We start from the raw sequence: 23944 nt of genomic DNA on the forward strand, positions 1-23944 counted from the left end.
GGAAGGAAGGAAGGAAGGAAGGAAGGAAGGAAGGAAGGAAGGAAGGAAGGAAGGAAGGAAGGAAGGAAGGAAGGAAGGAAGGAAGGAAGGAGGAAGGAAGGAAGGAAGGAAGGAAGGAAGGAAGGAGGAAAGGAAGGAAGGAAGGAAGGAGGGAAGGGAAGGAAGGAAGGAAGGAAGGAAGGAAGGAAGGAAGGAAGGGAAGGAAGGAGAAGGAAGAAGAAGGAAGGAAGGAAGGAAGGAAGGAAGGAAGGAAGGAAGGAAGGAAGGAGGAAGGAAAGAAGGAAGGAAGGAAGGAAGGAAGAAGGAAGGAAGGAAGGAAGGAAGGAAAGAGAAGGAAGGAAGGAAGGAAGGAAAGGAAGGAAGGAAGGAAGGAAGGAAGGAAGGAAGGAAGGAAGGAAGGAAGGAGGAGGAAGGAAGGAAGGAAGGAAGAAGGAAGGAAGGAAGGAAGGAAGGAAGGAAGGAAGGAAGGAAGGAGGAAGGGAAGGAAGGAAGAAGGAAGGAAAGGAGGAAGGAAGGAAGGAAGGAAATTATTTGAGACTAAAACAATAAGCATTTCTATTGCCCTCAGTTTCTTCAAGTCATGACAGCACCTTTGGATCAAACATAGTTCTCTCCTCTGCAAACATAGATTTGACACCAGAGGCTCTACTCCCTGTTAAAGAACGTAAAAAACCTTGCACTTACTTATCTTCATTCACACATAAAGGTCTAACACCAAGTTAGAAAACACATATGCAGTGCTGGATTTACCCTGAAAAAAATAAAATAGAGGCTTGCTGGATGTTTTCAGTGAATGGGACTGCCTTTAGCAGAGCATCCCTTCAGCTGCTGCTGAAACACAGAATTGTGGTGGGAGGATGTGGCGGCTACTTGGCGGCACAGAACAGCACTGAGCTGTTTCTCCTCCATGAATTTGAAAAACTGCTTGGGGCATTTAGGTTGGCAGAACTCTATAACCCAACTGGAACCATGCCAGCAGGGTTCACATGTGCTCCTTGAAAAGTGAGCCACCAAGGCTTTAATCACCACAAGTGGCAAGGACTTAATTTGAAATATGCCAGGCTCGACAGCAGACTGAGCCTCTTATAGACTGCCATCTATTAATCAACAGTTTCCTGCTTCTCTGGATTGCCTTGGATGTCTCCTGTTAGGAGTCCTGCAGCAGCCCTGCTTGGCTTAGCCTGTGACCTAGGAAAATCTTACCCCACAACAGCAGGGCACAGTAGACATCCCACACACAGGGCATATGGATCATTGGTACCGCAAAATTCAACCTCCCAATTTCATCTGACATTCTTCACTTTCCACACCAGGAGGAACTTTTTGCCTTTGGCCAGCCAGCTGGGCTAGATTTTAGGACCACACCTATACCCAGGCATCCCATCCATGTGACATTCCACCAGGGGATCTAGGACATATGATGGGAGCTCGTCTCAACAGAGATAACCAAACATACATGCCAGGAGCTCAGCTTGGTGAGCTCATGTCAGAAGGAATAGCTGTGTGAAGGAAATGCTCCCTAAATAGATGTGCTCCTTCTAAAACTGAGGTTTTGAGGAAACTCAGTGTTTCAGCCTGAATCACTGGAAATTTTAAACAGATACTAAGCATAAACTGTACTCAGTGAAAATCAGCTCATCTGAGGGAAGTTTGTTGTTTGCAATATCAGCATTAAGATACTAATCATGTTTTAATTCACGCAAAGGTTACTTTCCCAAGAGTCCTAAAAAAATCCTGAATTGTGTCAATACATGCAACATTGTGACAAACCCTTCACATGCTGGAGTTAAGTGTAACTGAACTATACAGCAACACCATGATAATAAAATTCCACCTTGTTTTTTCAGCTCATCACAACCAGTTTGATTTAATATCATGATTTAAAGGGCTTTGGAAAGAAAAGTTAAGGTTTGATGCTACAAGGAGGAAAAACAGATGGCTAAATCTCACCAAAATCCAAAAGGATTTTCACTTGTAATTTTTTCACTTGTAATTTTAAAATTCCCCCCAAGATATCCCAACTCAAGATCCCTGTCCAAAGATATTTGATTTAACTGTACTTTTCATATTAAAAGACCACAAAGAACATATGTACATGTTTTGATCACATCAAAAATATTCGCAGAATATTTTATACACCCCAATAAAAAGTAACTGAATGTAAACTTTGCTTTTCTGAACATGGTAAAGCCTGTAATACAGAAAACTGAAACTCTAAGGTAAAAAATCATCGATTTTCTTTAAAACAGCAAAAGAAACAAGTTATTTCTGAAAGATTACAAATGAGCTATCACCTCCAGCAGTACTGTGATTTGAAATACTCAGAGCAGAGCGAAAGCCTCATGAGTGACTGTGCTAAAAAGTTTCCCATGCAAAACCCAATGCATCCTTGTTTCATATTTAATTTGCAATAGGATCCCCAGCAGCTGAGCTGTGAGAGCTCTCCTGGCTGGTGCCCTGCTGCCTGCTGAGACGGCTCCACACGAAGGGAGCACACGATTGAAGCCTAAATCCTCAGAGCTGCACCTCAGCTCCCTTTAAAGTTAATCTGAACACACTGGACTCCAAAGGAAATGAGAAGTGAGTTTCTCTCCCTTCCTATGGCACCAGGACTTCCTGTGTTTTAGCGATTGGTCAAGAACTATTATTTCCTCCTTGCTATTCCCAGTTGTGACTGTCAGACGTAATTAGTGTTGTACACAGGCCAGCATAAAATATGTGTTTAAATAAGCCTGGAACCCAAGTCCCACATGCACAGAAACCCAGAGAAACGTGGAGAAACTCTGAGAATATTAAGATTCAAATATGCTGTGCCTGAACGAACATGCTGCTCTAAATATTTAGAAATGCAAAGTTCGTTTGCTGAGATGAATATCCATAAAAATCTATGCAAGATAAGGGGTATTAAAATTATTCACTCTCCAGTTCAGGATGGATTATTTGGCCAATCTGTTAAGCTGCACTGCTCAGACACCCAGAATCTGTACCATCCTCCTCCCCTCAGGGAAAAGAGCTCATAACGTTTGAAGAAAAATATGCTCCATCCCAACTGTAGGAATACACATGAAACACAGAGTCTTCCTTTAACACAACTCTTTGGAATGGGAAAGCAGCAGACATCAACAGTGAGAATGCAGAGGGCAAACAAGTTCACCAAAGAAAAAAAATTAAGCAGAATGCTGCAGATTGAAAAGTGGCCAGAAGAAAGGCCATTTAAGTTGTTATCGACCTCTTTCAAACATACACACACACACACAGAGCTGAACTTCAGTTTATCTCTCCATATAAAATACCACCCCTGGCAGCGTGGCGTCATCGCTTATAACCATCACCAAGAAATTAATCTCAAACCAAGTCAGAGAAATTTGTGACTTACTGTGTTACCACCTTGGTAACACAGTACACACTTACTGTGTTTTCCAGCCTTGGGCTAAGTGCAAGCCAGATCCAGCCCTGCTCAAGTTCAACACTGCTCCTCAAAAACACAGGTATGCTATGGTAGGCTTTGCTTAACCGACCCAAACAATGCACATTTATACACAACATGCACACGGGGTTACATTTTACCCAGTCACGCTGTTCAAAGAAACAGAATCCAAACTAGAGAAATACAGAAAAATACTGTCTTGTCAAGTCATCAGAAAACCATTAATGTTTCTAATGAGTGCAATTACGAAAATGAAAGATTCCGAAAAAACGCAGCTAAAGATGAACTTTAATTATCCAAACATCTGGCTGCATGAACCAGGGTCATGTCTCCAAATGCCTTTGCATTTGAACTCTCCCTGTTATCCATCCAACTTTGCATTTCTCCAAGTCTTCCAGAATTAACCAGAATTGCCTACACACCAAAATGAGTTATCCCTTCCTAATGACTTACCCAGTCACTAGCATTCTCTTTAGCTGAGAGCTGGAGAAAACAGGAGCATGTACCAAAGGTGAAGACTGCAAGAAGATGATCTCTAAGGTCCCTTCCAACCCTAATTCTAAGAAGACACTGAAGTCAAGAGCTGTATGGTAAAGTGCTTATCTGTGCATGGCAAAAGAGCTCAAATGAGCTTTCTTAGTCATAATTTTAAAAATTAGAAGGCAGAATTCCTTAGACTTAACCTGGACTGTACCACACGCAGAAGCTTATAATGAGTCATTCCCCTGATTAACACAAGAGAGATACAGGGTCCTGTAATCCATGATCTTTGTCTAGACAATGTTTTTTTTTGATGCTGAGATCAAGGTTAGGCTCATCTATGCTTGAAAATGTGCACAAAATACCAAGAAGTATCTGTTCCCAAACAGCTCCAAGCATGGGTATTTTTTGCAGGAGGTAAGAAACATTTCAGACACTTCAGAGGTGTTAAACTGAAAAAAGTTACTGTACAAGCAACAGTTCTCTGGGCAGTTGTGTTATTCAGAACAACCAGCTGGAGGGCCAGCTCCTGAATTCCAGGTGTGAACCATTCCCTGTGTCCATGTAAATGCCACCATGGCTAATAAGCAGCAGGAGGATGTTGGCATTGCTTAAGACCACATGTCTCAAAATCAGACACACACAGGAGGTCTCAACCAACATGTTGTAATTCAGCATCCTTGTACAAAATTAAGGCTTGCTTGGACTGAGACAATTCTCCAGAAGTTTGGCACAAATTCCCACTCAGGGAGGTAAAGATCAAATTTGTGGCTTTGCTCCCAGCAGCTAAAATGACTTTTATTTGTTTTTCAAGTGCCAGGAATTGTTAGCAATCACTAACACGTTCATTAAATTAAAGCATCCTCGGTGGCAGAAGACAGAGAAAGAAAAAAAAAGCATTTGATTAAAGAAAAATAGCAAACATTCCTGCATGAAGGAAAACACTGAAAAATAATAAAGTTACACAGTCAGCCCTTAAAATAGGCCAGTTGTGCTTCTCTTTTATCCTGCTTGAAGAATCAGGCAGATTTTCCATTTCCCACTCTCTTCCCTCAAGTCCCCAAAAACACTCAGAGCAGTTAGGGGAAGCCTGAAAGGCCCAAGAACAGTAACACCCAGCTATCAGATGATAACCTAATTTGAAACTTATGCTTCCAAAGGCACAAAGGTGTCTGATGATCCAGCTGAAATAAAATCCTCGAGCATAGCTGCAGTAGACAGTGCAGGAAGCAACACAGGCACTAAACAAAGTCACACATTGTCAGAAAAGGGAAAAAACTGATCTGACGTGACGAGTCAAGACAAGTGACAAAAGTTTTGCTGAAAAAGGATCAGTAGGAAATTAAAATCATGACAGCATTTCTGTTCAAAATACACAAGACAATAGAATCCTTTTATCACAAAGTCCCATTTTCTCCTCCAGTTTTATTCGAACCAAAATTGCAATTTGCACATCACAATGCAGTGAAAGGATCCATGACTTTCATTCCCATTCCATGTAAATAATTTACTGCAAAAGGCTGGCTTTTATCAGGCAACTTCTGTGTTTTGCAGTTTTTATTTCTGAATCCTTAAGAATCACTAACTTGTAAGTTATCTAAACAGGTCTGAAAAACAGAAAAATCTTTGTGAGAAGGTTTTAAAAGGATGATATCCCCTTGAAGTCACATTAGCTTCATTTCAATTGCTATATGCAGCAAATAAGACTAGATAGCTTAAGAAACTAAACAAATAAATTTTCACAATGCTGAATTTTTGTAGTTAGTTTTACTAACTCCTTGCTATTACTTGTAAAACAATGGAGGCAGCATCTTTATAAAATTTATTTACTGGTTTGTTTCTTCATGTATAGCCAGGTTCCAATTGGTTTATTTATTTTGAAGGATAAAACACTTAAAAGATCCCAACAAACAAAAACATGAAAATTCATCACAAGCCTCTCTTACAATTAAAAAAAAACATTTTTGATCCGTGTCCTCCATTCTCCACTTCCAGCTGCCATAAAGTTTCTTAAAAAATAGCAGGAGTTTTGGGCCTTTTTTCCAAAGACATGAATTATTAGAAGTTAGGTACCAGTCTCTTAGACAATATAAAATAGTGCATGTGTTTGTCTCCACAGTCTACAGATCCCAGCTATGTGAGTTAGTTCCTGTCACAGAAAAAGTTTTACTATGGCACTTATTATATTGTGGTTTTTTTTCCCAAGTGCTGCAAATTAAAGAAGCTCTCCTGTAAAAATCTATTTAACCCCACATTTAAAAAAAAAACAAACTTCATTAAATCCTTTTTTGCAGGATTTCACTGGAAATTCTGCTTTCAATTATGATACAACTTCTGAAGAAAAGGCAGAGATACAGTTGTCCTCCCAACTACAGCTTTATCAGCACGCCTTGCAGAAAAATTATTTTTCTGTCTAATGGCACGATTTAAACCAGGCACATTTTCTGCACACTTTTTTTTTGTTCCTGTCTCGTATTTTCCTTTTTCCCTTTGAAACCTGCCTCTCCTATTGGCTCCTTCCCAATGCCTTTCTTCTGGCTGCATCTCAAGCTCGGCTGCTTTTCTCATTTTGTCCTTTTCTCCTGTTGCTCCTTCCTTGCTGGGCTGCTGCAGACGTGAGGATCCCTCCTCACAAAAGCAATCAGAGTTTGACTCTCAGGGCACTGCACACACAGGTAAAGGATGCCTGTGAGTATCAGCAACCAGGCACAGGGAGCAGCCAGGAGCAAAATCTTCACACTCTGGCAGGGCTTTAACTCTTCAGACTGCTTGAAAAGTTAAATTTTGTTGAGGAGTGGTTGTTTCCTAACCAACTATACTGGAAAAGCTCTGTTAAAAATATACACTGCTGCTTTAGAATCATTGGTGCAGCTGCTAGAATGAGGGAGAGTGGGGTTAAACTAGAGCTGGGGAAAGGTCATAAAATGACAACAGCAAGACCTGTGCTACCAAAATGTAAAGGCAAAGTGCATACCCCAGGATCCCTTTAAAAGCCCATCACATTCTGATTTACAAAGAAGGATTGGCTTTGTTTAACCCTTGGAGAAACCAGAGATTGAAATCACCCTGGTGTGACATCCACAGCTTGCTACATTCCCTTCTGGACCACGGCCACAGAAAGCACTGCCAGCCTGAAGGGACAGTGACAGTTTTTAAATTCTGATCTATTTCCCACTGGAGCACAACACTAATGCTTTTTGTCACACTGATGTTCAATGCTTTATACAATTCTAGCACTGGTAGAACCTAAATACAAAAATGTGCTCTTCTGATTAGCACCTTGCTACACCAGCACCCCCAATTCTCATCAATTCAAATGAGATTTGCAGATTGCTAATCTCAATGTCTTTGAGATTAGCTACCACGGCATGAAAAACAAAGTAGAGATGTGGTGAGATGAGCTGCAATTTGACAGCTGGGTTTCCATGCTTCCAGGTGGCTGGAAGCATCAGGTTTTGGTAGGTAACAGGTCCTAACATCACATCAGCAGCAGAGAGGGGAAAAGGCAGGACTGTAAGAAGATCAGCAATTTTAGGCTTTGATCTGACAGGGAAATAAAATGCTCTGACAGAAAAGGCTACAAATAAATCTGAATTTGTAAACTGTGCCAAGAACTTGTCCTGACTCAATGATCAGAAATACAATGCCACTCTTGAACACACATTACCAGGAATGAAAGACAACAAAATTTAATGCCTGGTAAAAATTACATTTGTTCCCAGATCGTTTTCAAGGGAAAGGAGCTGAACCTTGAGGAGTGGGAGTGAAGTGGTATGAAGCAGAGGACAGAAAAAAATGCAGCTAGAACTGCAGAGAAAGTCTGACTCTCTAAAAGCTACCCTTCTCCTCACAAAATATCTAAACTATGGGAAGAGCCTCTCCTGTCTTCTCCCTCATATCCTGCTTACATGCACCAGCACAACTGGAGTGTAAGAGAGGAATAGGGGTCTAATGCAAATACCACAGACTATGAACAGGACTGCACAGACAAAAACAATGTGTTTTCTTTAGTTCTCCAACAGAGAAGCAGGGATGGATTGCCTGTGACTTCAAAAAGTCACAAAAAAGAGCAGTTGACATAAAGTGATTATTAAAAAAATAATAATTATTATGTTTTTAAAATGAAGTGATAACAAGAGGCACGAAGCGCAGGTAGAGATTAATTCCAGGAAGCTTAAAAATGAGGATCCTGTGGTACATGAAGGATTCACACCTCACTATTCTTTGTTTTAATCATGGAGAATGGTACATGTTCTTACAACATGAGGACTCAGGCCTCTCAACATTTTCCCAAAATGTAACAGTGATTATTATTAGCTGTGGAGAAGTATCTGGGCTTTCTCAGCTGGCCTAGTTTCAGCACATACTGTTTTGCTTCAAATGCAATCAACAAATTCTATGAAGTTGATTTATTATTGCAAAATGTATGTTCTCTTGCATTAAAGCACAAGAAATAAAGCATGACCATCATGTTTTGTAACTAATTTATTTTTTTCTCCTTTTTTAATCTGTCTTACAAGTTTACCATGACATTTTAGTGACAACAGTGCTAAACTAACTCAAAAACAAAAAGGAGACTAATTAAAAATAGGCAGACAGCAAACATCATGATACATTGGCATAAAATTATCCCTTCAGTGCCCTTTGTAAAAATACTGCTAAAAACCCAACATTTTCCATGGCAATACTGAGTCAGATTGTTTTATAATATATAGAATTATATATGCAGATCCTCACAGCTCAAGCATTTGGTTAGAGCTTGCACTCCATATTTAAGGCAAGAAAACATTTTCTGCTTTCTTGGAACAAAACCTGCATCACTGAACTGAACTTCTCACCGACACAAATTATGGATCTTGAAAACTTATTTGCCTTCCTCCCTTTCCCCCACAGCTTCAGGAATTCAGAGCTCTTTCAGAATTCCTTACTGCTGGGCACAATGAAGGAGATGGCTCCTCTCAGGCTGGAAGGGCTTTCTGCTCCTATGGATTCTCTGGCAATGATACCTAAGACATCTCTCGAGCTGCTGGGCAGCCTCTGCACAGCCTGAACCACCACCAGCTCTGGAGTAAGTTGAAATAAGAAGTTGGTTACATGTGCAGAACTGAAGGACTTTTGGGAAGGAGGGCAGCAACACCTACTGGTCGTGGCGCAGACTGAACACTGCTTTGGTTTGGTTTTTAAATTAACAGTGCTGAAAAAAGAGGTTTTTCTTACTAAAAGTCGTGGCTACAATATTGTTAAAATATATCAGCACTCATAATTTCTGACCCCTAACAATAAATAAATATTCATAACTGAGCTGAGCTCTAGCCTTTGATATAAAACATGAGGAGCCCTGATGATGATGATTCCTTAAAGTCACTCAAAGATTTACATCACACACTTTAATGTGCACAAAGCCTTCCTCCATTTCTAATTATTGCCTACTCAAAGCAACTCAAATATTTTGGACTGAACAATCCGAGTAGCTTAATTATTTTTTCCTACACTATAAAATAATGCAAAGTATTTAAATGGCTTCTGCAATTCTTCAGTATTTTTACCACGCATTCCTTTAATCTTCAAAAGTAAGTTTTTCTCCCAAATTTTACTTGAAATAATATAGAACAAAACATACACAGAAGTTTTATAATCCACCTCATCCCTTTCAAAAATAAACCACAGAGTACAAACACCATTTTCAGAAAATACTTAATTCAAAATTAAAATGTTCTCAACTGTCAATATTTTAAATCAACTATAACAAATCTGCATTCAGCAACTGTATTTAATGCTTCCTTTAAATTTCCATTTTAAAAAATATTTTATTCATTTTTTCAAGTTGTGTGTGTCTATAGGTCCTCTGATACACTACCCTTAGGCATCAGAAGTTTTCCTGGTTCTCATCCAACTTTGGAAATAATATCTTCTTGCTTCAGGTGTTAAAAGGATTCATACATTATTTATAAGGACTGCTAAAATCTAACTCCTGGATCTAAGTTGCAAGAGAAAGAGTATAAAAAGTTACATACAGAAAAAAAAGAAAAAGCACAACTGTCCCCATTTCAATTTTTAGCCTCTCTTTGTATGTCGTGTACTGCCAGGCTGAGTCTGTAACTCCCCTTTCTCCCTCCCCAAGCTCAGATATTTGTCTGCAGCTGCTTTGAGCCTTGCTGGATTTGACTTTCTTGCATATTTTAAAGCATGATTTTCCCAGGGAAAAAAAAAAACCCCAAAACAACTACAACATTGCTGGGCAACTTATTACACTTCAAAGATGCCGGATTTCTCTGACAGAATGGTGTTTGTTTACCTCCTGAAGAACCAGGCTAAAGCAAGTAGCCAGAACAGGGCAGCTAAAATCCTCATTCACTTCTCAAAGTCTTCTTGATCAATACTCTTCTTTTATATATGCTGTCTACAGAGATGATATTTACATTTTGTTTGCCTCTTCCTGGTTTGAGAGAGTGCATTGTTAGATTTTTAAAGCAACCCTTTTAACAAACTTCACAAGGGTGAGACTTTAGGATCTCCTTACCAATTTAAGAAAGTATTTCTGTTTTGAACAGCAGTTTCATTTCCTGGCTTGTATTAAAGCAAGAAACACTGAAATGCTATTGATATATAAAAAACAACTAAAGGAAACAGAAAATTCAAGTCTACAGAGCTTCAGAAATACTCACCAGGATGAATAAGTCCTCACCTTGTTACTGGAATGAGCATATTTGTTCAGAACACACCAAACCCAGCACCTGCTCCTCAGATACCTGCTCCTGACCACAATTTCACTTGCTAGAACTGGAGTACACAGCAACTGCATCTTTAGCTGAACATGAAGCAAGAAAGCCTGAACATTCACTTCCTAGAGCTTGCCAAATCACTGGAATACTGCCCCATGCCACACTTGTAGCACAGCAATGGATTTCTTTGCCCAACATGGTGATGTTGCTCATGTTCATCCTCACATGGGCAGAGTTTTATTTCACCAAGCAGACTTTGAGCCCTTAATTCTTCAAAAAAGAGCAATACGCACAACAGAGCATGATATCCCTCCTGTCCCCACAAAATTCTGAATTAAGTATCTTGTGCAGGTTGCACCTGTTCATTACACTCTGTTGGAAAATTAAGTTCTTCTGTCTGGAACTTTTAAATCCACAATCTTACATATATTTATTTCCACACAAAGTACAGTTGTGTGCTGTTCACTATTCAAAGGGCAAGTCAGACTAGGTCATGTTTCTTAAAGGTTTATCTTATTAGCAATCAAGTCTCATATAGCTGAAAAATAGAGAAAACAAGTATGCTTTTTCCACTGTCACAGTTAAAATTTTCAGGTCAACTGCATCTCATAGTACTTGTATAGCTGGTTTCACTGTTTCCTCAACCTTTGCCTCTGTGGGACAAGAAAGGGAAGGAGCAGCTGGAACAGTGATGATGAAATCCTAATCAATATGAGCAAAGAGATTTAAAAAGCCAGTGTAATGCCTCCAAAGTACTCTTACTAACATACCTTAAAGCTGAATTCATTTTAATTGGAAAATTAGGTTTTTCTGTATTGTTGGGTTTGGGTTTTTTGGTGAAATTTGTTACAAGTAAGGAGAAACAGGTATCAGGAGCAGAAAATGCTGTGCAAGTCTCACCAGCCTTCCTTCTTCTACCTTCAACAATTTACAGAGCTCTTGCAGGATGCATAACAGGGAAGGTAAGACATAAAAAGTAATGCTAAGCATTTATTCCTATTGTCATCTGAAAACTTAAAATTTAGAATGAATTATTGAAACATGACATAACATGGTGAATTTTTGGCACGAGTTAATGTGGAAGGAAAGTAAAAACAGTGAACAAACCTGTCACAGCACTGCTACCTGTTTGGCAACCCTGCTTTGGTAAAACCCCACAAGCCATAAGCTAGAGCTGCTGAGGGATGTCCACAAACACCCAAACACACCAAAAGTGAAAGCAAAGGATTGATTTCCCACCTTCTTGAGAGGAGACAATAGGTGGCAGGTAATCAGGGATGTACTCCTTCCTCTCTTCTGCATCCTTACTTCCCAGCTGGGGGAACTGGAGGACATTGTTCTTGCTGACAGGGAACGAAGGGATTTGATGTGCAAAAGTGACAGGTTCAATATTGTGGATGTAATCTTCCAGCTCATGCAGGTTAACCCCCATAAGCTTGAAGGCATCGCCTACGTCATCCAAAATTGGATCTGTGCGGCCATCTGGAAGAAAAAAAACAACAAAAGAACAATATTTTCACAGAAATCCAGGTTAAAAAATTCAACCTGAAGATGCTTTGAGATTGCAGTCCCCCAGCTCACCAGCAGTAAGAGAAATGGATTTACTGCCCCACAGTTCTACCAGGTTTACTTTCAGAAGGGTTTTGTTCTGAGCCATCCTTTGTTTCATACCATTGAAAAACTGCACTCCAGGAAGCAAACCAAGCCCAAAGGAGGGAGCAACAACAGGCAGCTTTACCTGGCAACAGTCAATTAACACCACACAACCCCATAGGCAGAAAGTGCTCTTTATCAGTTGGAACAGATCAAATATTATGTCTCAACCTAGAAAAGGAACAATTTCATTTTTTTTTGAACTGACTGTAGTTTACAGAGAGAAAAGAAAAAAAGAGTCTCTTGATTAAAAAAAAAACCAAACTCTTCACAAAGTATCTTTCCACCAGATGAAATCTACAGGCTTCATAAACTATGAGCCACTTCATCTACTGGTACTGGTTAGCTACACCTCCTGGATAAAAGAGAGGAATACTAAGCAGTGGTCTAATGAGGAGAGAATATTTTATACCATACTTCAGGGGCTGATTTCCTGGGGGGCAACTTAAGTTTGATTCTCCAGCAAAAATCTTACTTTCTTCACAAAAAGCACAATGAAACATCACTGGCCAGGCAGTCGGGACCTTTATTTAATAGGATTTCCAAGAAAACAGTCCAACAGAGGATGCAGCTTGTGCTATACAATTAATTTGGCTCAAAGCTTTAAATTACACTTGCAGAAGTCAAAGTACCTCAGTTTCCCTGACTTGACAGAGGAAAATCCCTCAAAAGGCCTCCAGAGGGAGAACTGGGCACCTGGCTTTGGCAGCCAAGGCACCACCACCTCGAGTCTATTCCTGACTTTTCATAACAGAAACCCCAAAACAATGCTGTAAACTCCAAACATGATTTTTAATTCAATAAAATGATATACTGAATTATTACAATTCTGTAGAATTGGCTTATGAAGATATTACATCCCTATATGATGATAAGCTGTGATTTACTTTAAAAAGTAATTATGGAAAAGCAGCCTGTGCTTATTAAAGGAACACAATGGCTATTGTGGAGCCCTGGCTCCAGAGAATGGGGGGATGCTCTTTTGTTTGCCCTTTAACCTAATCTCTTCTTGGTTTATCTTGAAGCCAAGGCAGATGGTTCTCACATCACTGCATGAATTCCACCCCCCCCAGCCAACTCACGCCTGCAGGTACGTTTAGAAAATGAGAATTTTGTTCTAGAATTTCCCTTCTTAAGTCTTGTGGTGAAGATAAGGATAATACTCAGATTATGGGGTTGATTCTCAGCTCTCCAACACTAGCCTCTTGTGTGACTCCAGGCAAGTCCTCCTTGTGTTTTAATTCTTTCCACAGCTAAAAGGGAGAGCAGACCAAGTTCCTGCCAGTTTTACCCTCCTGTATTTGGAATGTGAACTCTGCAGGGTGAAAAGCACCTCACAGTTTGTTTGTGTAATACCTGTGTGTTTGTATAAGTGCAATACCAGTCTGCTCTGCAAACTCCAGGCTTGCATGCACATAATTACATGAGGATATCACCACTCCAGAGTAGTTATGAGATCCTTATACTAATTAAGGGAGGAAAAAAGTGTGTTTTATGGGTAAAAAATTAAATTCAGGCAATTGACACCACTAAGAAATTTTGTGTTGTTGCTTTTAGTTGCTCTGCAGGCTATGAAGGTACCTGTGAACTCACTGAAGCATTTTCTAAGGTGTCAAGATTTAACAGGTACAAGTTTGACAGGCAGCTGAAAAGAAAAACTTGGGGAAAACTTTTCAAAGGTCTTTTCCTAGATCTGCACATGATCTTTCTAACCTCCAGAAAAGTGTGCTGACATGATTAGCAAGTGATAAATGCTAAAAAGGAATTCTTTCTACAAGTGCTTTTTAAGAACATATGGCAGAGAAGCAGCTACTATGTGTAACTGAAGCATGGAAATATTTAACAACTGTATCATGAAAAAATTATGTGTATTAGAAAGTGGGTTCAAAAGGTGACCAAAAAACCCCAAAGAAGATTCAATTTTCTCACAGCTTTGACATTTGCCTCCAAAGAGACAATGCCAAGTTTAAAGTTTGATTGAAAGCTAAAAATAATGTTTAAACCTGCAACTGTCAGAGGGATGAAAGGATGCAGCAGTTAACCCTTCTTTTCAAGAGAGTGTCCTCAGTGATAAAAATGTTTGAAAAAACTTTCAGGTCTGTATTCATATCTGTATTTAAAATCAAGCCAGTTATCAACTGGAAATTATGACAGCACCAAAATGCATTAAGTGTATTTTCAGGTTATTCATCAAATAAAGACTTTACACTTTTATTTCAACAGTTTAGCATTTCTCTTCTTTCTCTGGCTTAATTAAAAAAAAAAATCAGTAAAATAGCAGAAGCCAGACACATGAAAGGGAATGCTGACAAACATGTAACACACTCTCTCCTGCTGTTTCATTTAGTCTTTTTTCTGTGAGCAAATGATGCCAAGAAAAGAAGTTCAATCTCTGCATACTGAACTTATCTCAATATTCTCCACATATCTGTGCTATCCTCAGTTTAAAAATTCAGATGCTGAAGCCTCCCAGTGAAATAATTAATCTAATGTCACACAGCAAGTCAGTGCCAGATCACAGACACTTCAGAGCTTTGGTTTCCAGTCTCTTGCTGTTCTTTACACCACAACACTTTAAATACTATCATTGTTCATTGATGGAAGGAGGTGGGAGTAGTTTATCCAGCAAGTTACAACTCTCCTCCATATGCCCCATGAACAGTGAGCTAGGAAAATACCTTTCTCACAAGATTTTAAGCTGCACTATCTCCCTGAATGGGAACTCTGCTCCAAAAGTGGCAAAGCTGTGGCAGCAGCAGAGCTAAATTAAGACCATTTGGTCTCAAAACAGCTCACCAGAAACCCTGGGAATGGCTGTGCTGCTAAGATACTCTCAGCTTCCCTGGGCATGAGAAGGAGCACCAGGTGAGGAGGAATCTGCACATGGAATTGCATCCCAAAAAAGTACTGGACTGAAGTGATGGGCAAAGAGAACCCAGGCAGAGCAGAGTATTTGTGTGGAAAGTTATGCAGCCCTCAGCCCCACTGCTCAGCATCACCTGCAGATGAACCAACCCATCCACAAGGAAAACCAAATCATACAGAACGGGGATGGAGCACAAAAGTGTCCTACAAACAAGGGTTTGGGTTGTGGGCAAAAGGAAGCTTTAGAAGCTCCTAAAGCCAAGTTATTTTTGCAAAAGTCCAAGAATTCCTCCAGCAAACAAGCTGGCCAGTGCTCATGTCATCCAAAGGCACTGTGAGGGGCTCTGTGGGAGTTAGGGAATTGTCTTACTTGCCTTAAACTCAGTCTCAGGAATAGCTGATTTCCTTTTGTCAAACTCACTCCCTCCACCTCCTCCTTCCTGGCCCAAAGTTTGTATGAATGAGTGAAAATTTAACAGGCAAGTAAGCACAGAACAGAAGAGCTTTTAGTTTCATGCCAGGTTTCTTAAAGGAAGCAACTACAGTTCTATAATAAATATACTGAGAAAAATTAATGAATTAATGAGTCACCACCCATGCAACATGTACACGTGTTATAAATAGCTCAGCATTCCCCCTCATGGCTGCTGTAAAAGAGATTTTTTTTTTTAGGTTTTATTTTAACCAGCAAATTATTAGGTATAGCTCCTTGGTAATTTTAATTACAGGCTCTATCACAGATTCCTTGTGCTCCAGCACGTCACACAAAGTTACTCCAGGATAACTGTTTCATGGAGACAACACAGCTTCTATCCAGCTAAGTCATAAGTATGCACAATATGTTATTAAATAAGTTTAGAGATCTTACTTAAATGCACTTAAGTGGGGGGGAAAGGGTCCTATTAATGTAGTTACCAGTCAGGGCAAAAGCATCTTCTTGCTATAGGTGCTCAGAGTCTGCTCCTTTTCCCAGTAACTTCAGAAACATCAAGCAAGAAACCACATTGTCCTTCGTTATATTGGTAGCCAGTAAGAAGTTAATTAGCTGAAAAGCATCACTATTTAAGGTAATCAGGACATAAAATGCACACTTATAATCAATGTTAGAGGCCCAGGACAGATCTTTGTTATAAAGTCATTCAAGGACCAGTAGAGAGAATCAGCTCATCTAAGCTGATCATCAACAATCTAATCCTTTGATAGAGATTATTACTGTATAGTGGTAAAGAATGAAGGAACTAAGAAAAGAACAAAATCAAAGAAAACATATGAGATAAATTTGACATTATAAAGCAATAAAAAATTGGCTGATGCCAGGCAAATTCTCTCCTCTGTGGTAATTACCAATTAAAATATTGGTCTGCTGTTTGCATTCTCCCTTTGCTATAATGAAGTTTATAGGAGAGACTGTGCAGACATTGGAACAGTTCTGCCTTGGAAAACATTTTGCAATATCAGCAATTTTTCCTTCTAGTAATAATACTGCTCTCATCAGATCAAACCTGCCTTTCAACAAAAATGCAGCTGCATTAATAATACCATTTTCAATATAGTCTTTAATATTTTTATGTGTATATATAATTAATATGTAGTCCTGCAAGGAACAGGGACTTGGACTCAATGATCCATGTGGGTCCCTTCCAATTTGAGATATTCTACAATTCTATATTTGCATAAAAATAATCTTCAAAAAAGCAGTGAAACAATATGAAACTAAAGATCAACTTTTAAACTTTATTTCCTAACTGTTAGCACATTTCAGGAGGAAAAAGAATCACAGTATATAAGCTCAACACTGAAAATTGAAGGAAAGCAGAGGAAAATACACCTCTAAATTCAAAAAGTTAATTATCCAGCTTATTGCACTTCAAGTTGTAGCAGCAGATAATCTAAATTCTTCCTGTTGAAATATGCCCAGGTGCCCTCAGTGACAGAAGTCAAGTAGCTTCTGTCTGACTGGTTTTTAGAGCAATGTACCAGAAAAAAGAGAAAAAAAAGAGACTTTAGGGGGTGTGAACAACAGCTCCCCTCCTCATCCCTCCCATGAACTGCACCACTCACATAAACAGACTGGAAAGTGAACTCCCTCACTGGATGTGTTAAGAGGTAAAAAATGACATATTGTGCACGTCTATAACCCATTGCCAAGCTACATTAGCTAAATTAGTGGGAAACAAAGCAGATTCTGATCTGTCCTCATGGGCAGCTCCCCAGTACAAAAAATCCAACCCATACAATCCAGAGCAGATCAACCAAAGGACCAGCTCTACAACCCCTCTATCAAACCACGTGGAACAAGAGTGCAAAACCAAGTGGCACCTAACAGGGAGCCCTTCCCTTTTCACCCCTGCTTAAAACCAACAACAACACAGAACTCTGCTCTCAGAAACCACTCTACATCAGTTTGTTTTGTAGCCTGATACCTTAATTACATACTCCAACACTGGTTTTCAAATATTTAATTTAAATTTGAGGATAAAACAGCTCGCAGCATATTGAATGGTGTTCCTTTGAAAGGCTTTCCATAAATTTGAGCAGCATAATGTGGTGTACTTTAAGAGGAAAACCCTGATTTTCTCCCTGTAAGTTCAGCCTCTCCTCCAGCCCCCAACACAGCATTCAGAAGCATTTCATGGCATCAAACACATCTCAAACCCTCTTTGCAAATCCTTTTGCCTTCTCTTTGCAGCCACAGAAGCTCCCATCAACTACAGCTACAGCAAATGCAAAGAAACAACAGCAGAAAAGTAATGAAAATCTTGAATGTAGCTCTCCTAATGGGATGTAACAGCTGGAACAAAGATCTAACCCAGCTGGGAGAGGCATCATTTTCTTGTGCAAGTGAGGGAACACGTGAGCAGCGATGACAGGCTTTCCACAGCCATACCATGGTGTCTCAACTCTGTCAGAGTAAATCTATTCAGTTTGGAACACAAAGATTATGTCCCTCAGCTGACAGCCCTGCTAACTCAAACCCCACTGGTCTGACTCCGAGATAACGCCCTGACAATGAAGATGCTACAATTGGAATTTAATTAATTCTACTTATGCAAAACCATGGCAGAATTAAGCTCATTCATCCAGAGCTGGGTTTGTACAGTAACTTATTTCAGGAGCAAAAGGAAACAATTCTGAAATTGCAGGGAGATGTCAGCTCAGTATTAAGATGTCCTTTTACAAACGTTTTTAAAGAAAGAAATACAGGGATCATTTTAAGAGACGTTGTACAAAAACCAGCACATCACTGGCACAAACACAGCATATTCCCCTTCTCCTCAAAGAAAAAAACCAAACAAAAAAACACCAAACAAAAAGACTGTGATACTTGTAGTACTTCCTTCCCCATTCATAGAGGGGAAAATGCCTTTCCCCACTTTCAGTAAGGAAACCCAAAGCAAGAGAGGTATACCTGAGCTCTACAAACTCCAATCCTCAGCACCAAAAAATTTTATTTGCACCATCTCTATGTCTTTTCCTCCCAGTCTTAGAAACACTGCAGCACAAGAATCTTCCCCAGAATTTGTAACAACCCTAAGAAAGGACAGCTCTGGCCAAACCTAAGTGAGCTTCTTTTTCACCTCATAACTCCATCCTCCTAAACCCTCTCTGTTGTCCCCTTTAATTGCTTTAAAGATAATTTCTGTGTGGATTGGGATACAAACTTCAGAGCTGCACTTGTGCTGCTGGGATATATGGCTCAATATTGCACAGTCCCATTTCTAGACTAACTTGCTCTCAAATTTGGGGAAAGTTGTACAAGTAAACCCATTCAGCCTGAGAAATCCAGTTTGCAGCACACAGTTGTTCCAAAGCTTGGTTACACTGTCACTGTCAGACTTGATCTCAATTATTGCTGAAATGATGAAGCAGAGCCAGGCCCAGGTACAGTCACTTTGCTTCATGGGGGATCCCCACAGCAGTGAGAACTTCCTTTCTTCAGGAGAAGGGACACAACCTCCAGCAGCAGCACTTCCAGGCTGTGGTTGCTCCTCTCCTGACCAAGCCACTCACAGTGTGCTTCCCAGCACTGCACACTCTCCAAATTCACCCAAATTCAACACACCCAGCCCTCACAGCTCCTTGGATCTTGCTGCATGGAACCCACCACCGGCGGACAGCAACATGCCTCTGATGTTCCTCTCATCAGCACAGCTCCCACAGCCTGCACAGAGGTACTGGCAAACATTCCCAGTGGTGCATTTCAGGGTTCCCATCCCTGTTACCTCTCCAGCAACCTCCTGCAAGTCCCAGCACAATCTCTGAACTTGTGGTGGCCACAGCAGCCCCCAAATCCACCACCAGTGAGTCACCTTCTCCCTACCCAGCACTTCAGGAAATTATCCATCCCAGCTCCAACCCCTGCCAGACCCAACTGCTCTGACCTCTGCCCCAGGGGTTCTCCAAAACTTTCCTCTCCACAAGTACAGGACACATGGAGCAGCAGCTGCCCACAACCCACAGCTCTCCAGCATGCCAAAGGAAGGAGGAACATGTCCCTCCTGGCGCAGGAGGCACAAGCAGCCCTGTTTTCCCAGGCACACAGCTTACATCCACCTCTCCAGGGTATCCCTGCTCCTCCAAGCCCCTCCACTCTGGAGATCCCTCCTCATTTCCTTCCTGTTACTCACGGATGCAGCAGGAGCACTGGCAGCCCCATCTCTGCCATCAGAGACACAAATCTCTGCCACACGAGCCCCTCCCTGCCCCATGTAGGGCAGCAAAGGCCTCCAGACACACAGACCCACGACCCTCTAACCACACCCACAGCCTGAGCCCTGCTCCTCATTGGCCACATTTCCTGTGTTTACAGCTGGCAGTGACCCTGACAGCCTCCCTCACCCTGCAGGCACATTGTCACCTCCCCACCCCTTCCTGACCCATCAGCACCTTTTCCTGACATTCCCAGACCCAGCACACCCCTTAGCACCCTCTCAGCCCCACTGGCATCATTACTGACCAAACAAGCAACTGGACATGCCACCCTCCAACCCCCCATGTTCTGCAGGCACCAGCAGGACATCCATCCCCTCCACTGCAGCCTCTGCAGGGACACTGACAATCCCAAGGGACACACAGCTGCGTGTCCTGCTGTAGGCCAAGAGCCAGCAGTGGTGCTCCCTTCCCAATCCCATCAACACCCACATCCCACACTCCTGGCTGGCCCAGCCAGCAGCCCTTGGCACTGATTCCCAGGCCTCTCCTCTTTCTCTTCTCCCACTTGCTGTAAACTCAGCCCTTCCATGCTCCCACCCCACACCACCTCACCCCAAACCCACTGAGGCCCTGGGCATTACTTCCAGTGCCCCTCATCATCACTTCCAGCTCCTTCTGTACCACCTCAGTGGCAGAGTTGGCAAATTCCAGTCCCCCACATATCCAGCCAAACCTCCTCCTCTGCATCCACACAAGGACACCCATACTTCATGCCATGTGCACTAAATTATCCCCAGCCCACCAGTCCTGCACTCCACAATTCCCATGTGCAGCCCTGCCACACTCCCACATCCCATTCACTACAGCTCCACTTCCCCCAAAACACATGTTAGTGCATCCCTGCCTTCCCACATTCCCCATACACATGTTCCCAGTCCCACAGTACCACTGCCTCCCCCTCCAGACAGACATTCCCAGAGCACCCCAACAACAGGGCTTCCAGGCACACCATTCCCTCCCCAGGCAGGAGGGAGGCCAAGCCTTGCACCCTCCATCCTCAGCACTTCCCCTTGTGCCAGGAAAGGGAACCCCCCACACACACACCCCCACAGCCCCCTCAGCACTGGCACCCAAAGATGAGCCCCGAGAACACAGCACCACACCCTCCTATGTACACATCCCACCAGCAGGGAAAAGAGGCTGTTTGCCCCTTCTCCCTCCAGTTCATCCCCCTCCCAGACTCAGAACATCCCAGCAATGGGGCCAACAGTCCCCTCTCCCTCTCCTGTACTTGTGTCTCCCCCTCCCCAGCACCCTGTAGCCAGAGAGAGTGGGACAGCACCCCCATGTCCCCACACCCGAGCCCCACTGCCAGAGAGCCTCCTTCTCTTCAACTCCAGCCCCACAGTCCCAAGTCCTCACCCATGCCCAGACCCACTGCCCTACAGTCCTCCCTGGCTCCAGGACCCCTTTGCCTCTGCTGCCCCATGTCTTCCCTTCCATGCTCCCAGCCCTGTGCACTGCTCCACAGCCCAGCTCCCCTTCCCCACAGCCCCCAGCCCACGGGCTGATCTTCCCCAAACCCACACCTGGCGCTCACTGACCCAAAGACCCCAGCACTGCCCAAATCCCACCTCCCTGCACCCTCCTACCCTGCCCAAATGGCCACACCTCTACGACCCTCCCCTGCCAAGCATCCCCAGCTCCTGGCACTGCCCGACAAGCAGCAACTCCCAGCTGCCCTCCCACACCTCCACAACGCTACCCCACAGCCTTCCCCCACAGCCCCCTACCCAGGGCCCCCAGTGCTGCCCAAACCCACCTCCCTGTACCCCAAACCCCCTGCCCTATCCCCCAGACCCCTGCCCAAACCCACCTGCCTGTCCCCCAGACCCCTGCCCAAATCCACTTCCCTGTGCCCTCCTGTCCTGTCCCCCACACCCCTGCCCTGCCCAAATCCACCCCTCTGTGCCCTCCTGCCCTGTCCCCCCAGACCCCTGCCCAAACCCACCTCCCTGTGCCCTCCTGCCCTGACCCCCAGCCCCAGCAGTGCCCCAAACCCCTCCCTGTGCCCTCCTGCCCTGCCCAAATCCCCCCTCCCGTGCTCCTGCCCTGCCCCAGCAGTGCCCAGCGCTGTTTCCTTGGCGGGATGGCCGAGACCGGCAGGGCTCAGGGAGCTCACTCAGCCCGCACCCTGCTCAAGCAGGGCCCCTCACAGAGCCCTCTGAGGGCCGTGTCCAGCCGCATCCCCCCGGCCCAGCCCCAGCCCGCACTCACAGAGCTCGCAGTAGCGGTGGCAGCCCCGGCCCAGCCCCTGCAGGTACCGCTGCAGCACGTCGGTGAGCAGGTCGCAGGCCGAGACCTGCACGGAGTCCCAGCCGAGGGCCTGGCAGATCTGCGCCACCGACACCCGCAGCAGCCAGCGGGAGTAGGTCTCGCACATCCCGCCGGGGCCGGGCGCCGCGGGAGCTCTCACGCACCGCCCGCCACCGCCGCCATCGCCGCCGCCATCTTGGCGCCGCCCCGCCCCCGCCAGGCAGCGCCGCTCCAGCGCCGAGCGCATCGAGCGGGGCGGAGCGAGGGATCCGCGCCCGGAGCGCCCCAGGGCCGCGTCCCGCTGCTGAGGGGACACGCGGGGGAAGGTAAAATTATAAATATCGGTACCTCGCTGGGGGCGGGAGAAGGTAAATGGATCAATATCGGTACCTCGCTGCGGTCGGGAGAAGGTAAATGTATCAATATCGGTACCTCAGCACCGCTAAATGTCCCCTAGTGCCCGAAGGGGTCTCACAGGAAGGATGCGACAAGGCTCTCTCCAAGGGCAGGGAGTGACAGGACAGCGGAATGCCTTCAAGCTGAGAGTTTGAGATGGGATGTGGGGAAGAAGTTCTGCACTGTGGAGGTGATGGAACACTGCCACAGGGTGCCCAGGGGGGGTTGTTCCTAGTCGTGGCAGTGTTCAAAGTCGGGTGGGACAGGGCTCTGAGTACCTGGGATAGTGAAAAGTGCCCCTGCCCATCACAGCGGGTACTACCAAGTCATCTTTAATGTCCCCTTTAACCCAAACCATCCCGTGATTCTATGATCTCTATAAATAATCTCAGTATCTCTAAAGAAATATCTCAATTAATCTATTTATCTAATTAATATCTCTCAATTTAATCTATTAATCTAATTAATATCTCTCAAGAAATATCTCAGAGACAGCTGTCAAGAGGATGGTGCCAGACTCAGAATTCTAAGTGATGTCCAGTGTCAGGACGAGGAGCAATGGCCATAAACAAAACCAAATCACAAGGAGTTGCACTTCACCATGAGGAAGAACTTCCTTACACAGAGGGTGGCAGAGCACTGCAACAGGCTGCCCAGGAAGGTTGTTTTCTTCTTTTTTCTTTCCAGCTGGATGGAACACCAAATTGGCAGCAATGAGGGAAAAGCGTTTCTGGGTGAGTTGTTTAATTAGGAAAAAAAAAAAAAAAGTAGGAAAAGGATGGAACTCTGGTGGCAAAAAGGATCCAGAAAGAAAATTTACAGTAACTGAGTGGTGCAGGAGGTGCAGGGAGGAGCAGCACAGCTCTTACAGTGGTGGCTATGGAGACACACAAGAGCTAAACTAAGTTGCATATAACTAATCAGAGCATGTAGGACAGAACTGTAAATATCAGAACTCTAGTATGAAAACCCAATTAGTTCATAAATTAGCACTTTGCTTTGTGAGTAGGCTGTTGTATCAGTCACAGTCACATCTCCCATCTGCAGCCTGAAGATGACCTGGACCCCAAACCAAGTCCTGAAGCTCCTGGTTTGGTTAACAGCTCAAGGTGAGGGTGGTGCCCCTCAAGGCTCCACACTGGGACCAGTGTGAGCTCCTCTGGGCACCCTATGCCAAGGCCTTACCCCCCCACAGTAAAGAATTTATTCCCAATATCCAATCCATCCCTGCCCTCCATCAATTTAAATCCACTGCCCCTTGTCCTGTTGTTCCATGCCCTTATCCAGAGTCCCTTCCCAGCTCCCCTGGAGCCCCTTCAGATGCTGAAAGGTCTCCCTGGGACCTTCTCTTCTCCAGGCTGAGCAAAACTCTCAGGGTGTCTCCAAGCAGAGGTGCCCCAGCCCTCTGATATTTACATTTCTATACACACAC

The 23944-nt window shown here is 43.4% G+C and overlaps 1 protein-coding gene across 1 annotated transcript in view; it reads right to left on the reverse strand.

The window, feature by feature from the left end:
• The window catches only part of TAF3 (TATA-box binding protein associated factor 3), a 115950-nt gene extending 93665 nt beyond the window's left edge, over positions 1-22285 (reverse strand). Inside the window, exons 1-2 of the mRNA XM_066551039.1 lie at positions 22078-22285; positions 11869-12111 (exon numbers count right to left, since the gene is read on the reverse strand). Of these exons, the coding sequence (XP_066407136.1) occupies positions 11869-12111; positions 22078-22243 (409 nt within the window). The 5' untranslated portion in view covers positions 22244-22285. The remainder of the gene's footprint in view (positions 1-11868; positions 12112-22077) is intronic.
• Between the last annotated feature and the right edge of the window lie 1659 nt (positions 22286-23944).

This window comes from Molothrus aeneus, chromosome 5 (genome assembly GCF_037042795.1).
Source record: "Molothrus aeneus isolate 106 chromosome 5, BPBGC_Maene_1.0, whole genome shotgun sequence".
NCBI classification, from domain to species: Eukaryota; Metazoa; Chordata; class Aves; order Passeriformes; family Icteridae; genus Molothrus; species Molothrus aeneus.